We start from the raw sequence: 24,606 nt of genomic DNA, 5'->3' as shown, positions 1-24,606 counted from the left end.
TACTCTTTTAATGCCAAATGATAATAAACGCTGAATTAATTGAGCTGAATTTGTGGCTATAAACAAATATATACCTGTTATACCTTCTATTTTATTCCTATCAATTATTGTGTAGGATAAGTAAAGTACGAAAAATAATATTTTTATTTTGTCTATAAATAAATAACATTGGTCTTCAAATTGGAAAAAGTTTTGGAACAGAAACACCAGTAAGTGAATTTTATTCTTTTTTGTGCATTGAATCAGAATGAAGTGAGTTTTTCTCCATCACATTTTTCTTATATACTCTTTAGAGATTGCTAAATAATATGACATTTTGGAAGTGACCCAAGTTTATGGGTATAATCAATTTTATAATGTTTATATATATTTTCAATACACATATTTTATTTTGCTTATTAAATAAAAAAACCTTAAGGAATGTAACTATAACAGATAGAATGTACCTAAAATTTTGATAACTGGCATCAGTGAACCAATAAAACTTCTTACTTTTGTGTGTGGTAGGGTCTCTCTTTGTAGAAAGGGCAACAGGAGTCACTCATCGTCGATTCGTCCCATCTACCTTGGTAATGCTGCTACTTTTGCAATATATCCCAGTGGAAGCCCTGCTCACCACTCACATCATCCAAATTTGGTAGGAAAAATTCAAGAAGGGGCATTAAAAATAAAACTTTTAATAACATTCAGTAGCATATACCAGAATTGCATGCATAAGTTTTAATGACATTAAATATTTTTAATGACATCCAGCAGCCTAAATTTTGTAATCTTTATAAGATTCTGTATTAAAAGATCACTATTTTCTGCTTTTTTATTTCCAAGAAAACCATGGACATCTTAAACAACTTCCACCTCTAGTTCTGTTATTCAACTTTATGTCAATATTTTCATCACTGAGAAATTTTCTAATTAAAGGGCAACGAATATTCCTTCTTTAATTTGTTTTCATTTTAAGGAAACAGTTGTCTAAAATATTTAAATTCTTTTCCTTTAATCAATGCTTTAACAAAATTCTTCCTCAACCCCAGTTTTATTTGTAAAGATGGTAAAACAGCATGCTAAGGGTTGATTAAAAGAACATACGCAATATTCTTTGTCCAAGAGTGAAAGTGTCTCTTTTTGGCCAATTTTTAACAACATAATTTTCACTTGATGCATGACTGTCCCACAAATATAAGAAACAGCTGTAATTTGTAAAGTTGCCTTGCAGACCGAGATGAAGACTGACTCCTGATAAGATGATAAAAAATAATATTAGAGAAAAAAGATTTATTGTGTATATATATTTATATATAAATAAGTTACCTGAATTATTTCTTTGTATAGTTTCATTTATTCAATTCATATTCCTACTGTACCAAATAACAGCTTCTGTAGATACTTATCGAAGAACTTGACTGCCTAATCTGTACACTCCTCATTGGTTTTAAAATCCTGAATAGTCAACCAGATCTATAACTTGGTAAAGATATAATAATCATTTTGGTGCTAAGTCCAAACAATGGGGAATGGTTGAAAAACTCTCAAGTAAAGATTTTGTGGAACCAGACTTTTTTCACATCCAGGTATGATCACTCAAGAATCTGTTAAGAATTACCTCACCTTCAGATGTCTCAGGAAAGAATAACTTTGAGGTTGCCACAGATATGCCATAAGTGAGTGTGGTAGTTTAATGGTTTTCAAAACGGTTGATGTACATTCACATATTTCTTTCATTCCAACAGTGTGCAGTATTGGTTTAGAAGGATTCTTGTTTGAATAATGTAGTAGCACTGCTTTTAAGGTTTTTTCCACAAATCAATGAATAACTGTCAATCATCAGCATTATAAGCAATACCCAGATCAGACATCAAACCTTCTATATCACAACAGGAACACTGTAGAGCTTTCATAGTGAAATATTTCATGAAGTCTTTATTTCTGTCTATAAAATATGAAATTTTGGTATTCTTAGTCAATAAATTCCAATCCTTTAAGCATAAATCTAGAATTAATGCTTGCTGTTTTGATAAATTAAACTTGTGAATGAAATTGTTAAGTTCCACTTGTCAAATGAGATGTGGTTCATTATTTAATTTTTCAGATATGAAATTTCGTCTCTTGAAGCTTGCGTCGCCACAGTATTTTCAGAATTTAAAATCTCCTGCCTCGAAGGGGGCTGTTGGAATAGGTAAATCGTCTCCATGAGCAATTGGTCTCATAGTCGATGGAACATTTGGGTACACAGTATTACTTTTATTTTTTAAAGAAAAATCAGTGAAATTTGTTAAACAGAAGTAGCAGGTTTCATAATGATTTGCTGGTTCACCCCAAACCATAAGGTATAGGAAAAGGAAAATGATCATTTTTCTATATAAAACCTACTACAGGTTATATGTAGTGCCCACTGTTTAATTTGTCTTCCCAAGATGGAATGAAGTCATATATTAGATACATCTTAATTTATTCTGCATTAGTTACATCAATCAAATTTAAAGTACAATGTAACAAATCGTTTCTATTATGTATAAAAAATGACATAATAGAGATTTTTAAACTAAGATAACTCAAAATAGTAGTAACATGATAGAGCATTTTTAAATTTTGCGTTTCAGTGTAAAAAGTACTTTAAAAAAACTCATTGACAGATCTGTTCTGAAAATCATGTAGACCAGTGTAATAGGAGGTTTATTATTCAATTTATAACTATAATTAAGTCTGTTTTATAATACTTTCATGAACAGAATATTCTCATAAAAATCGCAGAATATGTATTTTGTATAAATAAAAGTGTGATTTTATTTTATGAGCTGTAAATAAGTTATAAATCAAATTGTTTAAATAACTTAAAATTTCTATGTATTATAACAATAATTTTGTACCAGATACAAATTTTTCATTAAACAAAATCTGCATAATTTTTCTACATAAAGTATAGTATGTTTAAAATAATAGATAAACATAAAATTAAACTGGTTACATTCTCATTAAATGTCGGTACAATGTGTATTTGAACAAATACAAGTGAATAATACGATGGAAAATGATGCAGTGCAGCAACAATTACAATAGTTGTGGTGCAAACAACGATGGTTGGCTAATTACATGGGCAACTTATTTTTGCTAATAGTAGAAACGTTTCATAGGAAATATTGAAATGAAATAACACATTAAAAAAATTATGCAATAAAAACTAGTTTCAATACAAACTATAATATATTATTGATATTAGTATTAATATATAATTATTTCATTAAAAAATATAACTGAAAGTATTTGTGAATAAAAATAATCAGTGATAGTTTAGTATTAGAATTGCAACGTGGATGGTGAAGTAAAGTGGAAGTGGCAACAACATGAACTCCCTTTTAATACAAGTGTTAAAACTTACCAATTTTCATATCAGGAGTTATCAGGCTGAAAACTGGTTTTAACTTCATGAGTGCTAATTTGAGCTGTTATAGAAATCCTAGAATCACTAGACCAAGAGTTATGAAGCACAGGTTAGTTCTTTTCTTCCTTAAAAGAACACACAGTGATTGATTTTTATACAGTAAAAACATATAAACAAAAAATTTATGGGCATTTTTAAAAAATACCTGCAAATAAACTGTTGTTATTACAATAAAATTTTCTCTTGTGAGAAAACCATCTTTCAGCTACATGCTGAAAAAGATTGCTTCCATAAAAGTGCAATTTTTGTTTGGTTTGTTTTTTGATTTCAGTAGAAGGTTCCTTGAATTAGATAGACACATATTTAGGAAGAGAAAAAAAGCTGCATTACATTTGCGATATGCCTATTTGCGGTTCATTGGCTTGTTTATTATATTATGTGTTTATACCAGGATTGTTTAAAACTGACTCCTGATAAGATGATAAAAAATAATATTAGAGAAAAAAGATTTATTGTGTATATATATTTATATATAAATAAGTTACCTGAATTATTTCTTTGTATAGTTTCATTTATTCAATTCATATTCCTACTGTACCAAATAACAGCTTCTGTAGATACTTATCGAAGAACTTGACTGCCTAATCTGTACACTCCTCATTGGTTTTAAAATCCTGAATAGTCAACCAGATCTATAACTTGGTAAAGATATAATAATCATTTTGGTGCTAAGTCCAAACAATGGGGAATGGTTGAAAAACTCTCAAGTAAAGATTTTGTGGAACCAGACTTTTTTCACATCTAGGTATTATCATTCAAGAATCTGTTAAGAATTACCTCACCTTCAGATGTCTCAGGAAAGAATAATCTTGAAGATTCAAGAATATCTTTGTTCATACCCCAAAGTTTCTAGCTGAACTAAATTTTATTGCTTGTTCAGATCTCTACTGAAGATAAGATCCAAGGAAATTTCTTTTTACAAGTAAAGACATGATAATACATTTTACCACAAACTAGCGAGTGGTTTTAGTAACTCTAAGAGGATTTGAAATCAGAGTAATATTATATCAGTGGTATAGTCAAAAATGTATTAATTAAAATAGTTTTAATAATTTAATTTTCTTAACATCTGGCACCACTGGTATTATACAGTTTATATAAAAATAGAGTATCCACTTACCAACAATTTTGAGAATTAACTATCCAAGCACTTTCGGATTATTCCTCCATCAGGGATTACTGATTAATTATGAATTTTATAGTTATGCATATAAATTTTTAGAAACGGGAATTAAAATGAAAATAAAATTTAAAATTATTATGTTCATAACAGTTAATTGTCAATAGTTAAAATAAGTCAATGTTAAAAGAAAAACATCTTGTCAGTAAAATGTTTACTGTTTTTTTTTTTTTTTACAATTAAACATTTAAATGTTTACTGTTAAACATTTTACTGACAATAAGTTTTTCTTTTAACGTTGACTTATTTTAACTATTGACAATTAACTGTTATGAACATGATAATTTTAAATTTTATTTTCATTTTAATTCCCATTTATAAAAACTTATATGTACAGCTATAAAATTCATAATTAATCAGTAATCCCTGATGGTGGGGGAATAATCCGAAAGCACTTGGATAGTCAATACTCACAATTGTTGGTGGTGGATACTCTATTTTTATATAAAATTTAATATTTTAATTATATAATCAATCAAATTATTCTGTTTCTATTTAGGCTCTTCAAGAAGTGTTAACTGCGGTCTTTTATTACTTTACTTTTATTTTAGCAATAATGAACAAGTAAATTATAGAATTAGTTTTATATATTAAAACTCAAGTATATTGCTTGTGAATTTTCAGTTAAGACAACAGTCAACAATTTCACTGATTTATGTCCAAAACAGGTTAAATTTTAATTGTTTAAAATTATGTAGGAAAATTATAAATTTAATTTTGACTTAGAGTTTATTTATTAAACTTGTCAGTATAATACACACAAAAAAAAAAAACAACAATTATTTGCTTAAACATATTTGTTTAGAAATAATTGACTCCCAGTTTAATATAAATAGAATATTTTTGTTTTCTAAATGCTAAAAGCATTAAACTGATAGAAGTTCAACAAATTAGTCACAAAAAGGAAAAAGTAAAAAAAAACATTTTATACAGTGTTAAGTCACTGTACAGATTTAATTATTCTTAACAACGGTGCTACAAAACAAAAATTTTTCCTAAGATATAAATGGTATAATAAAAATATGAATTTCCGTTCCAATATTGTTTATGATATTTCATGATATCCTATAACACTGAATGGACTATTAACTAAACCTAACACTGTCAAAATAAAAATTAAAAAATCATACACATACACACAAAGTCCTGTTATTACAATAAACTTTTTTCTGATATCTAATATGTTTCTGTTGGTTGATGAAAGCGATAAAAACACAGTAAAGTTATTCTCTTTCTTCTGTACTAAACGTCAAAACAAAACCACATATCTTCTCCACTTTTATAAATTGTGTAACAGTCAGCCCAATCAGCCTGGTTTTAATTAATATTAGTTTCCACTTATTAATTTTTATTTCTAAATATATGAAAAATATACCCCCCTGGAAGACATATTTATTTCTTGTAAAGAATAAATAGTTAACAAATCAGAATGAAATTAATAGAATGTAATTATTTATAAAAATTAATTTTTCCATTTAACTGTTTTGTTTCAATAAACATTCTTCATCAGAATGTTATATTGAAACTAAATTAAAAAAAATAATAAATAAAAAAAGAGGTATGTTGATCATCTGTCATTTATATAAATTAACTATATGAATAGTTCATTAATATCTATAGAAAATCACTTTATATGAGTGATTGACATTGCAAACAAATTTCTCTATAGTATTGACATTTTTCTTTAATTTTCATAAAATGTTCTGATGAAGCAGAGGTCATAAGCCAAAAAAAAAAAAAAAAAAACATCAAGAAACATAAAAGGTATACTGTGCCAAAATAATTACCTTAACAAAGTATCATTATACTTAACTTGTATCAGTGATCTAATAATTAATTATGTATTATATTTGTAATCAGAAACATACTGCAAAACAATACTAGAAAAGAAGAATCAAGAACAAAGAATAGGAAAAATTAATCTACAAAGATGTCACATAATAAGATGAATGACTTTAACCAAAGGAGTGGTTCAAGGCCTCTCCAGCAACTGTTTTATCCACTATTCCTTGAGAAATCAGGTTATCTTTATCGAGTGCAGAGCAGTATTACTGATTAATGATTTTACATAAAAAAACTTCAAATACGCTTTAATAAATTACTTTTCCTGAAAATTCTAAAGGGCCACCTTTTTTTCCTTGAGGAAAGCACCAGTGGCGGCTCGTGTATAGGCACTGTGGAACTGCAGCACCCCCTATTTCCACTTGGTATTATCAACATTATTTAATATAATGAGTCCTTTTTTCTTTAATTCTTTCTTTATATTTGTACAACATATAATCCTTAAGCTTAAAGTCAGTAGCTATTCGCAAGCTCATGAAAAAGATACAAAAATCTTTGTATTTAACTGTGTGCTTCACAGTTCTAGCAATGTGATATTTGGCAGTTGTGCGCATGTACATGTAGGAAGCTGCATGCGAGGTGTGTGTGTGTATATATATATATATATATATATATATAGAGGAGAGAGAGAGAGAGAGAGAGAGAGCGCACTGTCGCTTCCGCAGTGCCAACCGTGGTGTGCTGGTGGAAGATAGTTTTTTTTTACTCCGCATGTGTTGAGCTTAAAATCCGTGTACCATATTCTTGAATGTGATAAAATGTAGAATTAGATTATTATCCTGCTTTCAGCTATTCGATTTGATTCATTTTTTCTTTTATTTTACAGAAAACTTTAACAATGGCCTTGAAAAGGCCCAGAGAAAATTTTTTTTGGAGCAGCATCCCCACTAATTTTAGCTACAAGCCGCCACTGGAAAGCACTGTAGCACATGAAAGTATACAACTAAACTCTAAAATTTTTCAGCCAGATTATTGGAGAATATCATTGTTAAGTGAAGATTAAACCACATAGTACTAATAAATTATGAAAGAAAAAAGAAAAACAAATATTTGAGTGTTTATTTAAATTAAAAATATATGTATACAAGGTCTAATAAATTTTTATTTTATACTTTATTATTCATTAATAATTATATTAATAATTACTATTATCTACAGTATTAATACAATAAAATGACAGTTGGATTTGAAAATTGAATTTAAAAACATATCAGTATTATAAATTGTTTTTTTTTAGCTTTTTGTTGATACCCTTATTGTGACAGTATAGAGTTTAAGAAACATGAATTTTATCTGAACCAATCATTCTAATGAAATTTAGCATGCATTCACAATTAAAATTGTAATATAAAAAGAAAATTTTGCATATATAAAAAAAATCTATGTTTGTAACTTTTCAAAAATTTTTAATTTTCTTAATGTGTATGTTGTATCTGTTTAACTAGTGAACAATAAGTAACCCCCCCCCCCGGCCCAATGAGATGAGGATGATATGTATGACATGTAACACTACACCAGCCCAATGGGTTAAAAAAAATTACCTGGTGTTAGATATAGTAAATACTCTATACATTTTTAATAATTTGCCTTATTAAGGTTACCAAAGCCAAGAATATGTCAAAGATATTTTGCTCGTTTTTACTTTCAATACAGCCTGACCTAAAAATTTGAAAATAAAGTCATATTGCTTTCAGTTTAGTAATAACTGAAAGCAATATGACTTTATTCACTACTAGGAATTTTACAGCAATTTCTACTATTCTTTAACTTGCCAATTATGTTAAAATTAACATTTTTCCAACATACTAGAAATTTTTTATGATGAGATGATCTTTACACTTATTAATTATTCTTTACATTTTTACATCTATAAAGTTTTCATACAATAATAAATTAATAAATCACAGGAATCAAAACTGAATATTCATTTCTTTTTATGTAAGTGTAATTAAACAAAATTATTAGCATTTAATTATTTCATGCAACAAAAAAGTAGATTAATTATTATGATCAGTTTATAGTAATATGGAACATAGAATGAGGTAAGTTACATCTTAAGAAAGTTACAAAAAAAGCTCTATAACAAAGCAGATTGACAGAAGAACAAAAAGTTGACCTAAATCAAAAGAAAAATATAGAACCAAGAAAACGACTTCTAAGATCAACAGATTCTGGCAATTTACACACCAAGCATAAGATTGTTTTTTGTTGAGAAATGGTTATTAACGTCTCAAATGAATACAGTTACTAATACTGGAGTAAAAGATTATAAATTATTGTAAACATGTATATCACAGAGTCCAAGTTCCAAGTAGTTGCAGTATGAAAGGGATGGGCGAGGTATACTGGTGGTTAGCGTACTACCAAAGTTAATACTATTTATACTGTAAAAATGAGTAATTTTGATCAATGACAGAAACTGCTGTACATTCAATCGGTTAGTAGCAGCTGATATTATAAACACAGAAAATTACAATAATATTACAAGATAGAAATATTACTAACACAAATTACTTCCCAAGTCTAGTACCAACAAACAGAATTCCTTCCAACTGGTAAGAGCTTATAGACCAAGAGCTGGTACAATTTTTTCACCAATTGTATAAATGGAAAAATTATACTGGAAATGGTGGGGTACCAAGAGTATCTGCAATCCACATAACTGGGGACCAAGGGGTAAAGTTACAAAAAAAAAAAAGTTTTTTCCATATACCTTGATAAATATGCATCAGGTGAAAAAAAGTTCAGAATAAATCTTGTTTGTCTTTCCAAGTTTTACAATTTTTTACTTTAAAACTTTTTTGTGAAAGCAATAGCGTTTATAAAATATGAAAAAAAAGATTTATTTCACCTACAGGAGTTTTATTAAACTGTGTTTATCCAACATATATTCCTTGAGGTATATGAAAAAACTGATTTTAGCCAACTTACCCCTGCCTGGAGGCCCTTGGTCCCCACCTACATGCCTCAGGAAACCGTATATGATCTCCACACAAATTAGCAGCATTTTATAGTGAACAGTTTTTGAAAAAATGAGTTTTTTTAGAAGTTAAAGGCAAAAAACTATTACTTTTTATGTGTTTCTCATTTTTTGCAAAAACCATTGATTTTTAAAAAAGGGAAAATGTAGAACTTGGAATGACAAACAAAATTTGTCCTAAACCTTTTTTCATCTGATGCATATTTCTTGAGATATATGAAAAAAACGGATTTTTTGCGACTTTACCCCTGCCCAGAGGCCCTTGGTCCCCATTTATGTCTCTGCCTGTCGGGGTTTGTGATACTCTTGGTCTTGGTACTCCTCACTATTTCCAATATAATTTGTCCATTTGCATGATTGGAGGAAAAATCGTACCCAGCTCTCAGACTATTAAGACTTAGCATAAATAATTTAAACAAAAACTTTAATAATTCTGACGCTTTTAGAAGATCATTGTAGTTCAGTGTTGCAGAGTTGATAGCACTAAAGAACACAATGAATTAGAAAACACAAAAGAGAATGAATAAAAACAACATGAAAAGTAACAATCGGATAAAGTATTTACAATATTTTTTTTAGTGATTTTTTTCTACGGTTCAAAAACTAATTAATTTTACTAAGAATATGGATCATAAGTGGGAAAGGTGTATTTAAATATGTTCAGGACTGAAAGTGTAGATTTCATCATATTATATTTTGTTCTAGGAAAAAGAAAGTTCGTAAAACCAACAAGATAACTTCCATGATCATTAAAAAAACTTTATTTACTGTTAATGAAAATGCGTTAATTTTGTTAATGTAAATTAGAGATTCAGATATTATTCTCAAAGGTTTAATAACAGGTGCCCCAAATGCAACTATGCCCCTACATGAAAAGCAGATAATCATTCAGGTTTTTCAGAACACAATAAAGTCAGAACATTATTGAAATCACCTATCCTTTCATCAGCCAAATAAATGAGGAAGAAATTACTGGAGCATACATCCAACAAAATGAATCAGCAGTGTACACAATCAACATTTCACTAAATTTACTGTATGCAATTTTTGGGGATAGGCTAATTTTAAAGCACATCTGGGCCACTTAAACCCTGGATCTTATACCTACAGACTTTTATTTTTCGGGAGTGATGAAAGGATCTGTTTATAAGGTCAATCCTTAACACTGAATGAACTGAAAAATGTAACTTAATTTGTAAATGCAATTACTCCTTTGATGTTTCAGCAAGTATTTTCAAACGTGCTCAGGCATACCTGGAGGAAAATGATGGGCATACTGAGCAGATCCTGTAAATAAAAATTCAATGTAGTAAATATATTACTCTTGTTTGTATAATTGTCATTTGATTATAATAAATGAAATGTTTGTAAACATTGATGCATACAGTTTCATTTGGAATATCTGTTATATAATAGTCTAATTAAGAACTCTGTCAATCTAAGTTAGAAAAAAAAATTGAGAAAAAAATCCGAAGAGAAAGTTTGAAATAAAATGATAACATTGAATAGAAAGAAAGAAGTCAATACTTCAGTATACAAAAATTGGAACACTGCTTTTATAAAATTTATGAACTACACTACCTTATTTTCAATCAAAATATGAATTAATATGATACATTTTCAAAAACACTAATGTCTTATGACATTTAACCAGCTACACATTAATTTTTAAATGAATTAATAATTTCATATTTGAGAAAGTTTCCAGTAAAAATAATGATCCAATACATAGAACTATGAAATGAATTATGTCCAGAGCTTTATGATATCAAAGCATTGGGATGTGAATAAAAACAAACATCCAAGTTTATTGCCAAAGAAATGGATTTTGTGAGATAAGTATAGGAAGAATCTGCTTGGATTCAAATCTGAATGACCATATAAGAGTGAGTATAAAAATGAAGGGCATTCTGGAAGACGACAATATTTAATATTGTTTTTTGAATTATTTTATATTTCTTAATGATAATAAAATCTGGAATGTAAGAATTCCCTTAGAATGAACAAAAGTAAAAATCAGTTCAAAAAAAAAAAAAGGAAATAACCCAAAAAACTGTTTTATAGATCAATAATAGATAATATAGATCTGATCTAATCTAATCTGATGAATCTAATATAGAGAGATAATAGATCTGTCAGTTTTATAGATAATAATGGAGTTTTATGAAACATAAGCCAATAATTGCAGGGCTAGATATAAAGAAGAGAATGGGTCCAAAAAAGTAATATTTGTTAGATGCCACGGTTTGTAAGCAATAAAAAACGAGACACAAGTGACCTTTGAAAATCACATAGCCACTTTTAAAAGATAAATCATACCAGGAAAATTAGGAGTGAAGTGGTTTCCAGTCACCTTCTTCATATTGAAATATGTACTACTGTTGAATAAAAGTATGCAGAATTCAACAAAATACAATTGATACTATGCTGTAAAAGCCACAACTTTACTAAGGTTTATTACATAGACGGTTAGTGTAGTCAAAATCATTATTCTAAGGGCAAACAAATCTAATTGATGTCTTCTGTGCTCACATGCTTTACTTATGTTACCACAATATGATACGAAAAGAACAAAATTAATGAAACCTTTTCTGTCAAGAAATAATTCAATAGTTGTTTGCCTCTACTGAGTAAGGAAAGAGAAAAAATTACAAATGTAGTTAAGTATTATGTATTAGTCCGGGACTAAGTTTCGAGTATTCAACGACAAGAATGTCCTATAATTACCTATTAACAAAACATACATGTAACTAAAATATAGAACAACAATAATAGTCTTTTTTTTTCTTAATTAATTATTAATGGAAAATGACATGAAAATACCCAAAACAGAATCTAATATATATATACTCACAACATTTAAATAAATTTATTTAACATTGATAATCATGCATTTATCATTACATGATTTATAATTTTTCCTATTAAGTTTTATTAAACAAATTATTTAGAAAAAAAGAAGAAAAACCTGTACATTACTGAATTAATAAAAAAAAATTAAATCCATCTGTCATTATTTTTTAATCTATTTGTATATCAAATACATAACAATATAATAATTATAATTATAATAATAATAATAATAATAATAAAATAATTATGAAATAATACAACCAACGAGTGTTCAGTTGCTAAATAATAAATAAATAAAAATAATAATACAGATCCTATAAACTATGATTTTTTTAATAATAGTAAATTTAAAAAATAATTAAATAAAAATACTACATACAATCAATACCCATCATAATATATATTATATACAAATAACTAAGAATAAAAACTAATTACACACTTACAACCCTGATGTGAATACATTTCATAATTTCTTTCACATAACTAACATAATATTATTACTTTACTTTACATAAAATACTGTAAATTACAGTAAATCTATAAAAAAATATTATTATTTTATTACTAATAATAATTAATCAATTAAATAATAAAATAATAATAAGAACAAAAGACTAGCGTACATATTAATAATTGAAACAAATACAGTAATTAGTTTTTATTTATAATAATATTATTATTGCATTGTTTATTCACTTTATTAGTTTTTTTATTATTATTCTTTTATTATAACTATTACAAGTACAGTTACTGATTTCTTCTTAAAATAAATAAAAGTTAAGTAATAACATGTAAATTTGGATTTGTAAAAATAATAAATAAACACATTATAAATATATAAAATAAAACAATTTTGAACGATCTGAGAAGTGTAAAAAAATAATGTAAAAATACAAATTATATCAAAAAAGTTATCAGTGTGAGAGCTCATTTTGTATTTCATCAATGTTTACACATCAGCGGTTTAAGAAATACAGTTATTTGATATGATATAAAAGTAACCATTTAATATGATATAAGAATCTATCACATGATTTAATCTATCATATTAAAAAAAAAATATTTCTTCTTTTAAGTACTGTCATCATTCTTTTGAGGCTGCAACTCTTAAATCAACTGACTAGAACTGCATCCAAATTATTTTATTAAGATTCTCAGTCAAGATATTCTCTCCTCCTGATACCTCTCTTCCATTAATTTTCCTCTGAATTATAAGTTATAATAATATAACTTCTACGCCTTTACTTTGTTTATTTATAATATGTAACACCAGACATTATTAATTAGATAATAAGTATATATATATATATACATATATATATAAAAGAACCATCAAAATAAATACTACCAACATTAAGTGAATGGTGGTTTCATGAGATCATTTTCTAAAAGAGAATTTTATAAAACTGATGAAAATAGAGATCCTATTTTAAAATTATTCATTATTGTGAAATAATATAAGTGTTAACCACATTACCTATCCAATTTACAATTCATAGTTTTTCTAAAAAAATATTTAACAAGGCGATACTATTTCTTTATAGACAGTAAGTAATACTGAACAGGACAGTGGGAAAGATATAGAGAATCTTGGACGATAAATCAGTTTGGCTTTAGAAAAGGGAAGGGAACTAGAGACTCAATAAGTTATTTGATAGTTTTAATGGAGAGAGTGATAAATTTAAACAAAGTTTTTTATATATGTTTTGTTGACTGGAGAAAGACTTTGATAGGGTTAAATGAGATAAATTAATGAACATTTTGAGGAAAATATGACTAGATTGGAGGAATAGAAGATTTATTAAGGAATTATATGTAGGACAAAGAGTACAGGTTAGAATAGGAGGGAGAAACAGAAGCAGTAAAGAAGGGAAGAGGAGTTAGACAGGGATACTACATGCCACCAATCCTTTTCAACATTTATGGAGACTAAATAATTGAGGAAGCTTTGGAAGACTTAGAGAGTGATAATTATTTGACAGTAGGAAGAGAAAAAATAAATACTATTAAGTATGCAGATGACCAAGAGTAATGGGTACAACTGAAGAGTAGCTACAACAAATGATGATTAGAATAAGCAAGGTAAGAGAAAAATATAGAATGAGAATAAACATGCATAAATCCAAAGTAATGAGAGAGTATTGAGGGAGTACAGTGCAACAAAGTTTACTATTGCGGAGATACAGTTAGAACAGGCTGGTATTTTTAAATATCTTGAAAGCACAATAAAGTTGGATAGAAGTTGCACTAAGGAAATTAGAAGCAGAATTGTGAATGGTAAAATGGAGTTCAGCAAGGTTAGAAATCTGCTTACAACAAAAAGTATTCCTATTGATATGAGAAAGAGATTTGTAAGATGTTCAGTGTGGTATGGTGCAAAACATGAAAAATAAAGAAAAGAGAAACTTGATATCTGGAATGTCTTGAAATTTGGCTACGGAGAAAGATGCTAGTTATAAACTGGCAAGAAAGAGTAACTAATGATCAGCTCTTGAAAAATATAAATGAGAGAATTAGTTTAAGACAATACAAAGAAGAAAAGTTAATTGCATAGGTCACTTCCTTAGACATGACTGCATTTAAAAAGTAATAATTGAAGGAAAGATTAAGGGTGTGAAGGGAAGAGGAAGGAGGATAGGAATATTGGATGATTTGAAATGAAGACAAGCATATCATAATTTAAAAGAAAAAGCACAAGGTAGACCATCATGGAGAATGATATTTCTTGATACTTATCAATACACAGTTCCACTAAAGAAGAAAAAGAAGTAAATAGACTGTGATTCCTTCAAGTTATGTGGTGTGGTATGGAATGATTCAGAGTATTATTCTCAAATAATCATAAGCATCCTCTTAGATTACGTTTTGCATAACATTAATATTTTTATGTCACACAATAACCTTTTTGAACTGTTATAGCAATGGAACATTTTTGTAATATTCTATTTAATTTCTCCTGCAAAAGCTATCATGTTTTGTTTTTAAATTCCATTAAGAAAAAATTTATAGTTAGCATGGATAATTGGGTCAGTGAGTGAATGAGTGAGCCAAATAATTGAACCTGAGTAATTGGACTACTGATGAGAGTCTGGATGAATTGTGTACAGTACAGTTGGATACTTTTAAATGCTTCAAATACTGGGGATTGGGGTGTTTGGTTGCTTTTAGGTATCCTGTATCTGTTTCTGAGAGTTTTTAATTCTGGAGGAAAAGCAACTTTTTGTCATAGAATATATTTAAGCTAATCAATATCGTGAATTACCTAAAGATTACTGCATGGGGGCATTCACTGTCTAGAAGGGCCTTGTATCTTCCTCTATGGTTGTTTGTCTTATTCTGTGACTTCTATGAGTAGACCATTCTTTCCATCTGTCTGTTTTCCTTACCTTTGATCCATTACTCTCCAGTTTTGGTTTTATAGGTACATGTCTGACCCTCCTAGGCCCATAATGAGGTTACTGGGACCTGCTGATTCAATGCATCTTTGAATGATCTTTGAGGTGATGTATATGAACCAATTTTGGGATTGTGTTTCTTGTCTAACGACTGAACAATAAGTCTAATGGCTAACTTGCCAACTGGGTAGTCAGCTACCTAATTCCTCTTAAAATATAAACTTACAGTAGATGGGATTTTTATATATATTTTTATTTAACTTTTCTTTCAAAAGCAGTTACATGTCTTCAGTACAAGAATTTGAATTTTTAAAAAAATTGTAATTCATTAATGAGGACAATGAAGACAAGAAGTGATAATCAAACCTTTTAATCATTTGTAAATACAAGTGTCCACATAAGTCATAGTGATAAAAAAAATGATGAAGCTCTAACAAAAAAGAAAAAAATATACATTCTAACTGCAAAAAAAAAATTAACAGTTAAAATAGTTTTTTCAAAGGAACAAAAAAATTAATGAAGTTAAAAAAAATGTAGCAGAATTAAAAATAAATTTTTATACTCTATTCCATATCAGGTGGTGTGGATTGTATGTTTCTGGAGTGTTTTGTTTTGTAATGTTGTCTGACCATGTTTAATGGTAAGTTGTACTATTTTTTGGAATATTCTTGAAACATTTTAAAACTGTTTATAACTTATTATTTCTAAGCAATCTACCAACAGTTCACAATTGGTTTTTAATAAAATTCAAAATTGTATTTTTCATCTTTTATTTTCTTTGTATCAAAAATACCCTATTAATAAAAAATCATAAAATGCTGTTGTAATTAAATGTCATTTATTTACTAAAATTATGTACATCACAGAAAATTATTATTAATAATTATTTAACTTTTAAAAATTTACAAAAATCAGGATCACATAAAAGCTCATAAATGTTTTTTAACTGAATACATTTGAACTATATATATATATATATATATATATAGATTAAGTTATATCAATTACCAAGATACTGGGCAATTACAACAATACAACAAACTACCTGAAAAATAATTCAGATATTCGAATTAGATGCACTGAAACCACTGCAATGATGAAGTTGACTGGAATCAAATGGTTTGATCAGTGATCTGATGAAAGGATAATAGATAACATGGATATCTCATGGGGTTTCAAAAATAATCTTGATAAAAATTTAGTATTTACAAAAGGATATCATGGATGCTTTGGACAAGGATGCTTTTTCTTAAAATTTTTATTTTCTTCAGTTTATTAAAAAAATCTCATAAGCTGTACTTATGAAGATAAATATATATGTTTTTCCATAACTCTTTCACTACTGTATACAAACTGCAATAAAAGAAACAATTAATATTTAATCTTAAGATTAATCCTTGGATGGCAAAAATACCACCAACCTCTGACTCACTGATATTTATCATTCTCAGGGTATACACTGATTTTAAAATGTTGCTTTCAGTTACAATATCAAACCAAACAGATGATTTCTCTAATTTTTTATAATATAAGAGAATTTAATTAAAATAAAAAATTTTATAGAATTAATAATTAATCCTGAAATCAGCGACTGTAAGAACTGTAATACTAAATAACAGATTTTAGAAAAATATATAAACATATATATTATGTAATATTATATATATATATATATATATGATCAAAGGACCAGCACGTTAAACTAATAACAATTATATAACCTAACAATTAATTTCTATAAAAATTTGTCATAGGTCTATTTATTATTTTTGAAATTTCTACAAATATTTAGTGCCTTTTTTATTATGTTATATATTTAATTATAAATAAATAGTAGCAATAAATAGTAAGTTATTCCTTCATCAAACTTTCATTAAAACTAAAAAAAAAACATACTGTACACAAAATCACTTAGTTTCTTTTTTCATACCAAGTTGTTTCTTTACAATGATTTAAAAAGTTCCTGGATTGGCTAGAAGTATGACAAATTTAAACCACTAATAATAAACTAAATATTAAACAAAATACTTTGGATATAAAGACATAAAGCTACATATGAGTAAAGAGATCCATCATAGGTCTTCTCAATCTACAGAAACATTGATTAGAAGCTCTCATTTTACTGAATGCAGAGAATATATAAATGTTTTCTGTCATTGCACAACAAAATTTTCAGACTATTACTTTCAGAACAGAAAATGGAAAATGTGTATGTAAGTGCTAAGGAATAATTTAGGAGACTAGCACAATAGAATTCTTATGTGCAATGCTAAACTGCAATAATGCAAAACAAAATCATTATATTTCAGAGGGCAATTAAATAATTAGTTTAGTGTAAATGCGTCAAGCAACTCTTTCTATTAATACTTAAAAGCATGAATAAACAGTTCCTTATCTACTTATGGTTGGATTTAAACAACAATATTGTATTTTATCTGAGGACTTGTTTAGATCCAAGGATATGTTTTTATGACATTCAGGTTGTGACTCAGTTATGAATGAATATTCAGCTCTCATTGTCAGGCCAGTGAATACTTTAAAAGCATACTATTAAATACTGGTACCAATACTCTTCCAAAGACAATTATTATAAAAGTTCTCAGATTAATTTATCTTCGTCATACTACATCAATAGGTGTTATATTTAAGTGTAATTATTTTACGAATATTTAATCAAGAGAACTTAGAGAAGTAAATTTTCATGCCTTATTCCTAATGTTTAGAAAAGACTATAAAAAATTATATTAACGAATAAAACCACCAAGTAGTTTTCATTTTACTGAAAGTGATGTCAAGTTATGCAATAAAGTAAAAATGAAAAAATATGTTCCTATTAATATGCTGTTTGGCATTAAAACAAATAAATTTTAACTGTCAAATCTCACACTTACATAAGAATTAATATTTTTGTTATAACATCCTAGTCATACAGACAACATTACTACTGTACTCGTAGAAAGCAAGAAAAAATTATGTTTACAGTTTTATGAACTTATGAAAATTATGATTTGTATATAAAAATATCATTAACTACATGAACAGCCAAACCAGAAACTTTAATATTCATCCAAACTATTATACCATTTATGTAGCACAAATTTTTTTTTTACAATTCAACTGTTAAGGTTATATCCTTTCAAGGAAACAAAGAAGATTTTGCACCAATAAAAGGTATTACCTGTTCATACAATTTTAATGAGGATAGTTATACTAAGATGCTTGGTAGGGGTACATAAGATTTAATGAGAAAAATGAATATAATGCTAATTACAATATTATATTAAAAAAAAGTTTTGATAATGTGACAACTAAAATAAATTGCTGAAAGTAAGTTAATCGCTTAGTTAATAAATAATATTTGTAAAACTTTCACAAAAAAGAAACAGTAGCATTATCCTGCCCAAATTTAGTTTTACACTATATATTATCATAATTGGGTTTCAATTAATTATGAGAGGTCAACATTTATTTTTAAGACTGAAAAACTACTAGTGTAGAAGAATTACCATGAATTTTAACAAGTCATCATAAATAAAGTAAGTACTTCAAACAGAAAAGTACATTTACATTTAGATATTGAAAAGAATTTTTTTTTTAACTATCTGTATGGAGTGTAATATTTTATAATAAAAAAAACAAACAACAAGATCAGAAAAGTAAAAAATAGACATTTTTCAGTAGAAGTATAAAAGAGAAATGATAAGAAAAATGTAGATTGATAAAGATAAAAATGAAGTATTTTAGTTTGAATGAGAAGAAAATTCTTAATAAAGAATTTAAGTTACAACTGAGGGTGAAAAATTACATTATTGGTGGGATATATTTAGTTATCCAGATTTACCCGATTATTATAGGTTACGTATAACAAAGTAAATTAAAGTTACAAGAAAATGTAGAAAATAAATACTTTATCAAAATGGTGAATAAATTGAATTTAATAGCATAATTTTTATAAAGAAACCTGATTATTTTGGAACAACTGTTTAAAACCTGAATATAAAATTCTAACTTTCAAATATGATAATTATGAGCGTAAACCAATCTGCTGGGAATGAAAAATATAATCTGTTTACTTCATTTTTAAAATGACATGCCTGAAGGTTTCTTTGTAACTAGTCAAACATGGTCATTACTTGGAACTATTTAAAAATAATTTTAGTACTCCAGGAACTTTTTGAATATTATTCAAATTAATAAATTACTGAGCCAGTCTTTAAAAAAATAAAATCATTACAATCATGTAATTATTATAAAAAAAATTATTTAGTAAAGTACAAATGTCAAACAAGCAAAAATAATAATAATGATATTTAATTAATTTCTTTAAAAAAAAATCATACAAAAAAAGGGGTTATACAAATGTAAATCTTTGGTTTTATTTGTTTATTGAGCCTCTAAACTAGGTTCAGAACCAGAAAAACTGCCTGCACATGAATCGCTTATCGACAGATGTTCTGGTAAATCAGGTGTAGGTGAATGAGATAAAGGTGATGAAGAATCACGTGGAGGATGTGGTAATGTAGGATTATCACACGATGAGGCACCACTTACAGAAGTAGTTGATAATTCTTCTAAGAAATCAAAACTGGCGACTGCTTCTTTTTCTTTTTCACCATAACGTACAAAGAAATCATCTCGTCCAATTATACATGGTCTAGGTGCAGTAGCTGGACAACGTAGAGCACCTAAAGGTTCACGTGTTGCAGATGCTAAAAATAACAAAATATAAATTGTCATCACTAAGAAGATTAATGAAAATTTGACAATTTTTTATTAATATTAAAATTATAAAAATGATTACACCTATGATAATTAGAAAAAATCATTCACACATCAATATAAACAAGTAATTAATAACATAAGTTATTTGAGATGAAATGTGTAAGAAAAGAGAAAATCTGTCCATAAATTTTAATCTGATTTTTCTTATGCAAAGGCTAATTAAGCAGTATTCCCAAAAATAAATCACAAAAAAAAGATTTTGGATTTTTAAATTTTGTAACTATATTTTTTGCTTAAATGAACATTAAACATTTTTGTAAAAAAAAAAAAAAATAACCTTTATTAAGATATATAGAAATGAGACTTAGACATACGATCTAATAAGTACAAAGTTTATTAAAATTGATGATCTTAACTGTAGAAAAGCCAGCAAAACCATTTGTCCACTTTTGATGATATTTTACCAATGGTTTCCAGTTATTAGTAATTTTTTAAGTAGGCCTAATAGATAGTGTTTTCAACATGAATGGTTGCCCAAAAAACAAAAAAAAATGTTTTCCATTACTATTCACAAATTTTTTATTGAGGTTTGAAAATGAAGATCTTAACCTATAACTAAATTGCAGTAAAATAAATTAACACAAAATGTAGAAAGATTTTTTTTTTTACCTTTTTTCTGTCTCCTGAATCTATGCAAACGATGTAAATGTTGGTAGTCAGAAGGATCATCTCCACCTTCGCTCTCTGTATCACTCTCACTGCCACTTGTTTCACTACCAGCACTTGATGAACTATGACTAGCAGCAAGCATTACATCTAACAAGTTTGCACGTGCCTTTAACAGAAATAAATGTTTAAAAATGTGAATAAAACAGTTATATCTTTTTGTAAATAAAATAATTTTACTTCCATATAATTCAGATTGCTTTTTTATTGTTTTATTTCATATAAAATTGTCATATTATCTAGAATCAATCAGAGGGATGTTTTTATTTATAAAAATAAAAGCACAGACAACTGTTTTTAACAGTTGATAACAGTTTACTGATTTTGATAAAAACTTCTGGATGAATTACTTAGATTGAAATTCAAGGTCACTAACTTAAGTATTTATGGGGAGGGATCTGTCGCTTACTGATAAAAATATTAATTTGGCGTCTACTTGGTATGGGTAAATTTGATTAATTGTTAAAATTACGGATCAGTAAAATTTAAACTAACTTTACAGGATTGGTTTCAATTTTAAATATTTTTAACAAGAAACATGTTTTTAAATTCTGAAAATTTTAAGAAAATTAGATAGTTAGGTGCAGTGATGCAGCTGTCTGTATAGACTAAGTTATGATCTATTTCATTGATCATTTCTACTTAAATCGTATTAAATTAAATACTAATTTAATTTAAATAATAATTATAATTTCATTAAATACTTAATCATATTTAATGAATGTATCTCAATTTTGTGTCATAGATTCTAAATTTTCTGCAGCAGAAAATCGAGATGGGATATTTTCTAATTTAGAAAATTGTTTCATATTTCATAATGTATTCTAATTGAAATAATTCATTTTGAGGGGAAAAAATTGTTACCTGGACTTTTATAAGTGGAAATGGTAAAGGGGCTTATAATAAACATAAAATAAATAAATGCATTAACAGGGGTAGTGGAGGTTGAAAAGGGGGTGAAAAATGGTATTATTGTGACTTCTGGTGAAAGTTGATGTCAAAAAAATTTGTGGTTTTTTAAGACACAGAAAGGTATACTTTCACCAAGTTTCATCAAAATTAAATTATTTAGAGGAAAAGGAAAAATAAAAAAGATTTTTTGCATTTTTCTCAGAAATTTTTAGGTTATGTTAAAAAGTGACCTCTACAAAAGTTGTAGATTTTTGCATGATCTACAACTTTTGTATTGGAAAATTTTTTTTCAACCCCCAACCCCCCAAATCATCCCTCTAGCACCTCTGCTCACACATTTATCTTTTTTATTTTTATTATAGGCCCCTTTACCATTTCCACTTATAAAAGTCCAGGTAACAATTTTTTTTCTCTAAGTGTAATTTGGCTGGACTAATGAGAGAATAATGAGGTTATAAAAATTACAAAAAAATTCTGCTGAGTACTAAATAATTACATATTTTTTAAGAAATGGAACATCTTTATAAAAATTAATTATTATATATATATATATAATATAATATAATATAAATAAATAATTAAATCAATTAATCCAAATTTATTTATTTTCCAGATAACTACAGGATGTGTAGTGGATGAATAGTCAATTACAATTGGTCATTACAGACAAGTTTATTACAGTGATTCCAAATTGCACAGCAATCTCTTGTGAGGTGATTCTGTAGCCAAAAATAAGAAAAAAAGTTCATATAACATAGGTCAGAAAATGGTTCATTAGTGAGTTCTGGCTCGTGAAACATTTAGCCCTGAGCTTTCTGCTCCCTCTCTGAAATTAAACCATACTCAAATTCTTGGAGTACAAATCAAGGGGTAAATTTGGTGCTTCCTTATGATTTGAGCTAAGAAATTGAATAAAAGTGGTCCTAGATCTCTATGTCACTAAGGTTTTAAGAAAATAGGGTAAAACACAAAAAAGTTTTGTCAGAAAATACACTTCTTTAAGTTTGGAATAAAATAACTTTGTTAATTTACCAATAAAAAAAATAAAATTCTAGAACTTTGTAGAGAATTTAATTGTAGATATTCTCTATTGAAAATATATGTAAATAACGTTTATTAAAATTAAACACAGATTTGAGAAGCTCAACTTTAATCAGAAACAAATCGCACAAACTATACTGAAAAACTGATACGATTTTAAACAGAGCAGTTTACATACAAATGCTAAAAATAATAAAAATAAATTTGGAAGGCATCCTTCTAAAACATATTAAAAAAATTTATTTTTAATATGTTTTTATGTCTGTCAATCATTCACAATGGGTGATACCACAGATCTGTTTTCATCTGGAGAGTTGCCTTAATTTCAGAGGTGCTGTTAATAAAATACGAGTTTAAAGCTTTGTAAGATTATTAACAGAGGGTACAATTGTTACTATTTTGAATACGTCAGTTAGTGTGACTTTATGTTTCATTTTGGTGACTTTGTGTTGTACTCCAGTTATAATGTTAAATCCATCAAGGTAAGCAATGAAATTTCTTTGTCACTTCTTAATTTTATTCTGCCAGATGTCTTATTACCTTGGTTAGTGATCCTAAAATTCATATGAAATTTTAGTTTTGCAATAAACCGTATATTTATTTTATTAACTGTAACTAAACATAGCGGGTGATAAGCGTTAACACTAAGCGCCTACAATGACAATTTAACCATTATTGATTTTATTAATTATTTTAGTATTTTTAAATTATTTTTAGACATTTATTTCAAATTCTCTTTTATGTTTTTCAATTGCCATAGATAAGAATGATAATTAGATATGGCTATTATGTCTAATAACACAAAGAATACAGCCATACACCTTGTAAAGTGAATTTTTGAATATTTCTAACATAAAGTCACATTTAAAAATATCTGGGTAAATGTTTCCTAGATTATTCAAAACATACTTTTTTATTATTAATTTTTTTACTAATTAGGATGTGTGAAACTGATTTCGCAATGGTGGTTTTCAGGTCTCTGAACGTGAATGAAACACTGATGATATTGGAAGACGATGAAGATTTTATTCCTCCTGCTGAATCTATTTTTATTGATCCACCTGATCCCGTGGTACATTCAGAGAAGATTCACCTGATGAAGATGATGGTGGCCTGATAAATAACTTGAGCAAATGTCAGCTACTCGGACAATTGGAGCTGATGAGTCTATTGGCTTTGTACTTGATAACATACCTTTTAGTCAACAGTAATGATTCTGATACTTCTTCTTGCTCAAGTCATAATTATACTTTAAATTTAAATTATACTTATTTTTTAAATAAATTATAGTAAATTATACTTTATTTTTAAAATTTAATTTGAATATTATTTTTAAGTTAAAATGCTTAAAGATTGAAGTATTACTTCAACATTTTGTCTTCCTAGTAGGCCTAAAGCACCACCACCACCACCACCACGTAAAAAACAAAAAAAATTGTTTCAAGAACGTGGAGAAACAATGACGTATTGGAGCACAACATAGTTTTTCCACAAAGTAATTATACAAAATATTGTG

The 24,606-nt window shown here is 27.4% G+C and overlaps 1 protein-coding gene across 1 annotated transcript in view; it reads right to left on the bottom strand.

The window, feature by feature from the left end:
- Window positions 1–17,668: 17,668 nt before the first annotated feature.
- Window positions 17,669–24,606, bottom strand: part of LOC142323961 (uncharacterized) — an 884,711-nt gene continuing 877,773 nt past the window's right edge. The window contains exons 14-15 of the mRNA XM_075364382.1: window positions 21,081–21,246; window positions 17,669–20,398 (exon numbers count right to left, since the gene is read on the bottom strand). Of these exons, the coding sequence (XP_075220497.1) occupies window positions 20,073–20,398; window positions 21,081–21,246 (492 nt within the window). The 3' untranslated portion in view covers window positions 17,669–20,072. The remainder of the gene's footprint in view (window positions 20,399–21,080; window positions 21,247–24,606) is intronic.

This window comes from Lycorma delicatula, chromosome 4 (assembly GCF_047948215.1).
Source record: "Lycorma delicatula isolate Av1 chromosome 4, ASM4794821v1, whole genome shotgun sequence".
NCBI classification, from domain to species: Eukaryota; Metazoa; Arthropoda; class Insecta; order Hemiptera; family Fulgoridae; genus Lycorma; species Lycorma delicatula.
The sequence above is the reverse complement of the archived record's forward strand: the minus strand, read 5'-3'. Positions and strand labels throughout refer to the sequence as shown.